This window comes from Arachis duranensis, chromosome 7, assembly GCF_000817695.3.
Source record: "Arachis duranensis cultivar V14167 chromosome 7, aradu.V14167.gnm2.J7QH, whole genome shotgun sequence".
NCBI lineage: Eukaryota > Viridiplantae > Streptophyta > Magnoliopsida > Fabales > Fabaceae > Arachis > Arachis duranensis.
In genome coordinates, this window is record NC_029778.3 from 11,754,885 (window position 1) to 11,759,485 (window position 4,601).

The 4,601-nt window shown below is 30.9% G+C and overlaps 1 protein-coding gene across 1 annotated transcript; it reads right to left on the minus strand.

Moving 5' to 3' along the window:
* Positions 1-369: 369 nt before the first annotated feature.
* On the minus strand, positions 370-1,154 carry LOC127740497 (uncharacterized). The gene is made up of 3 exons (XM_052251489.1): positions 919-1,154; positions 776-828; positions 370-476 (listed from the first exon to the last, which is right to left on the minus strand). The coding sequence occupies exons 1-3, from the start codon at positions 1,152-1,154 to the stop codon at positions 370-372; spliced, it is 396 nt and encodes a 131-aa protein (XP_052107449.1).
* Between the last annotated feature and the right edge of the window lie 3,447 nt (positions 1,155-4,601).

Genomic DNA, 4,601 nt, shown 5'->3' on the forward strand with positions numbered 1-4,601 from the left:
TTCCGACGATAATTAGAGACAGATTTTCTGACAAATTTTTCTCAGTAATTACAGATAGATTTTCTGACAGATTTTCTGTTTATAATTGGAACCTTTAGAAAATCATCCCAAACTCTGAATACAGACAGAAAATCTGTCTATAAATTCGTCAGTAAGGTAAAATAGATTTTTTTTTAGATTCTTCCATTGCAAAATAAACTTATTTTCATACAAAATAAATATAAATTTAATACAAATTTTTATCTAATTTGTATCCGAATATTGATAATATTTCAAAAAATAAACAAATTCATCGTATTATCAAACTAAATGAAAAGTACTATAAACAATCAAGTCAATATAATTCAAAACATAAGTATTGATCATCAACTATAATTCTCTCCGATTATAGCTCTTAAATATAAGATTCCGGAATCCAGCTGCACTTAAGGCCCCTGTGAATTTCTCTCCGAGTTCATATGCAACCACATCATCCCCTGCGAAAAGGAATTCGATATAGTTTTAGTGATATCATCAGGTATGAAAATCAACCCTTTTTTAGACAAAACTTGATGAATACGTAATCAAGTAATGAACACTTGTTTTAGATGTTCAACCAAAATGAAAATGTTAAAATGGTTGATTTAAAAAATTCAGTCAAATTCAGCCCAAAAGAAGTTCAACCAAACTAGTATCTCAACTTTCATATACATCAATTTAGATGAACAAAATAATAAACTCTTCTATATCCTAAATTAGAAGAAAGGGAAAAAGTAACAATAGCAGGTATGAATACCTCTGCCATGGCAGAGAAACAAAGGCAGCGACGCTGCACGCCTCATGTTTCCACTGTGTCAGTTAAAGAGGGGAAAAACAAACTTTAGAACAGTTCATATCAGCATAAAGAAAAGGAAATTATAAGTGGCATAGAAACCAAACCTTGAGCAAGGAAACCAACCACTTAATGAAACAATTGCATTTAAGTTGATAAGGTAAATGTTTCCATTCGTGTAGCGCCCCGAAACATGGCAGACAGCTGAATGAAGTGCAGTTGCAGCACCCGGTCCATACTGAAGCCCCTGATACCGAGCTTGACTGTACATTCGACCAACAGTAGCATTTTTAAGTAAAATTACAAGCAACTTGGATTTGTTAACATTTAACAACAGTCCCATGTTTAGAATTCTAAATGTAGCATTTGACTTTGCTCTAAACAATATCTTGTAGACTTTGGCAGCATAAAATTAAAGACGAATAAGCAAAGACACATTGATTATTATGATTACTTTCATAATCTCAAAATCTTGTTGATAATTTCATTGAATAGTCTTCTAATAACAGCAAATTACAGACAGATTTTTTGTCAGTAATAATTTAATAAAATGCAGCATTTTTGTCCATTTAATTACAGACGGATTTTTCGTCAGTAATCATTTTCTATGAAAAAAATTAATTTTTTCGATAGAATTATCGACAGATTTTTTTTTCCGTCTGTAATTTATGCTAATTCATTTTTTTGTTTCCGACAAAAAATCCCTCACAAATTCTATCTGTATATTTGAGGGATAAAATCTGTTAAAAATATCTACCTGTAATAATTAATTTTTTAGTACTGGCAAAGAAAAAGGAAAAAAAGAAGGAATAGAAGGAAGAGGAAGAACGCGAAAAAAAATGACGGTTGTGGTTTTGATTAAGAAAGAAGAAGAAGCGTTTTTTATAATGGTAAGTAGCGCGTGCTAATACACTAATATAAGTGAGTGTCTTTTTTATTGAGTTTGGCCTAATTTATATGATTTATAAGTTAAAAATATTTGTATATGTAGTAGGTTTATAATTATTTATGCCTTTAGTTTTTACGCCTAGATTTGCGGTAAACATTTAATTAGTGTATCAAATATCAAGAATAAAAATCTAGATAGAAATAATCTAACATCGCCACGGTATATGCCTTGACATTTCATATTATAATTTAGTGGACATACATAAATTCAACCATACAAATACAAATAAATTAAGGGGTGATACTAATCGTTTAAGGTATTATTATGGATACTTGGACGACCATATACTTGGGCATTGTGAACTTAAAAAGCCAATTCAGTAGACTATCTATAATGCTAGAGGCACCTTAACAATTAGGATGCTGCATCAACCTTCAGTTCTTAATAACCATGGATTATTATTATTAGGTAAAAAATTTGTATGCCGTTGTATATATTTAAATTTGAAAATTAAAAATTATTAAATAATTTAACTAAATTATCATCTAGTAATTTTTAATTATTAACTTTATGTAAAGAGATAATTATACGCAAAGACGAAGTCAAATATATATAAAATGGGCAATGATCGATCTCACCTAAATTTTAATTTTTTTTATAAGTTATGTATAAATTTTGGTTTAATTCCTTCTTAAAATTTTAATTTTAATTTTTTTATACTAAAAAATTAAACTTTGGTCCTTTCCTAAATTGTATCCTAGCTCCACCCTGGTTATACGTGAATTTTTATCCTATTATTATTGCTATTATTCTAATTTCTAAACTTTTAAAGAAAGCGTTGACGTTTCTTGTTGAAGACAAAAGATGGCTATGCCAGCATGACGCTGATTTAGTTGTTTTAATTTTAAGCTTTGTTTCTCTTCATTCCGAAGCTAAGGAGTGTGCTATGTCTAAGATTCCGAAAACAAAATCGGTTATTATAATTAAGGATATTAAACCAATAAAATCAAAAGCTTAAAAATTTAAAGATTCAACTCAAATTTAACCCAAATTAAAATAAATATAATAAAATAATATATTCATGTATAATATATATTCATTCGATTAATTATTTTTTGATCAAATTTTTTATTTTTTAACTAATTTGTTATTAACTGATTTTTTATTTTAACTGAATTAGTTTAGTGACTAAGATTCAGTCTGGTTCTTAAAACCGTGATATGTTCTCAATTCCGTCAATATTAGTCTTTCTTACTTACGGTATTAGTTCTGCAGTTAATAATAATAATAATGTAATGCAATGTATCTGGAATATTTCTTAACATCTTTCATTCTCAACTCTTTGATGACAAAGATTTTTAGAGAACTACGTATTATTAGGAAATAATAAGTAATAATCATGCGATAGATGATTAGGTTAGGTCGTTAGTTAGTGGAGAACTTTGGCTTAATGATGTGGCATAGAATGGAATCCTTAATATAAGGTAATGCATATTTGTCAGGCGAATATGTTTTGTGAAGAGTGAAGTGGATGAAGAATGAATATTGTAACAATCTTGTTAAGTAACTAACAAAAATTTTACCAATTTTTGTTAATTTTTGTTTGTGACGGTGTTTGATTAAAATATTTTTATGAATGTGTCTAATAATTTTTTTTTATAATATGTTTAAAAATGATAAGAGTACTTGAACCTGCGGATACCCATTCTAAATACAGGGACAAATTTTTATCAGGACGGATTCACTAACGAAACGGGACGAGGACGGGTTAGGGAGAATCGTCTCGGAGTATATATTATATATTATAATACAAAATAAAACATATAATATAAATATATAAAAATTTATAAATATTATTAAATAAAAAAATATATAAACAACTTTTGTGTGGAGTGAGGGTGTGCCTCAACCTCACTCAGTCACTCTCAGATGTAACATTAAAATCCTAAAATTCTTCTTTTTTCCAGATTTCAGAAAACAGTGAGAGGCTGAGGTTGAAAGCAATAGAGCATCGAACTTCTTGTCTTCTTCTTCTCCAACACCTACTCGTCGGCTATTGTCGTTCTTGCTTCCGTCTTCCGTCCAGGAGTAGCTAAGTAGCGCTTTGCCGCCAATGTCTTCTGTCCGAATGCAGAACTTAGATTTTGTCTTCCGTCCTTTGTCACCGTGAGTCTAGCGCCGTCGCTGTGAGTCCGTCGCAGTACCCTCCGTTTGAGAGCAGCTGAGCAGAGCTTCGCCGCCGTCATCCTCCATTCGAGCGCAGAACTTAGCTGACGTCTTCTGTCCTCCGTCATTCGTCCCCGTGAGTCTGTCGCCGTCGCGTGAATCCGTCGCCGTACCCTGTGAGTCCGCTGCAAATCACTACTTTTTCTTGGTAATTTTTATTTAGGGTTTGCAATGTTTCCTAATTTTAATTTGAGTAACAGTTTTGTCCTAATTTTTATTTGAGCATAGATTTATTGTTGCATGCAATTCTATTTGTGTTTAATGGAAGCTAAGTGTCTTTGTGGAAGTGTCTTTGTGAATATGTTTTCTGAATATATTTTTTTATAGAGTGAATACCCTGACAATTATCTCGAAGGGACAACAAGGCCCTTAACAAACAAAAAATATCCTTTTCGGCCCCCTAATATTTACTTTTATGGGCTTGATTAGCCTTTGTGCCAAAAAAAACATTGATTTCTTTTGGTACAGGGGCTAATCAATCCCATAAAAGTAAAGATCAGGGAGGCCGAAAAGGGTATTTTTTTATAAATACACGTATCTTGTTTACACTATATATACGTGTCGCGTCCACCTGTTTTATCTCGTTTACACTGTAAATGAGATACGTGTAAAATTATCTCGTTTAAAATGTAAATGAGATAAGACAGAAGAACAAATTTCAGTAATAATTTTTTA

Excerpts from the sequence above, each read along its gene's own strand:
- LOC127740497 (XM_052251489.1), bottom strand. The coding sequence starts at position 1,154 with ATGGGACTGTTGTTAAATGTTAACAAATCCAAGTTGCTTGTAATTTTA. Across the intron at positions 829-918 it reads GGTTGGTTTCCTTGCTCAAG|TGGAAACATGAGGCGTGCAG; the intron begins GTTTGGTTTCTA and ends TAACTGACACAG. Across the intron at positions 477-775 it reads GTTTCTCTGCCATGGCAGAG|GGGATGATGTGGTTGCATAT; the intron begins GTATTCATACCT and ends TCCTTTTCGCAG.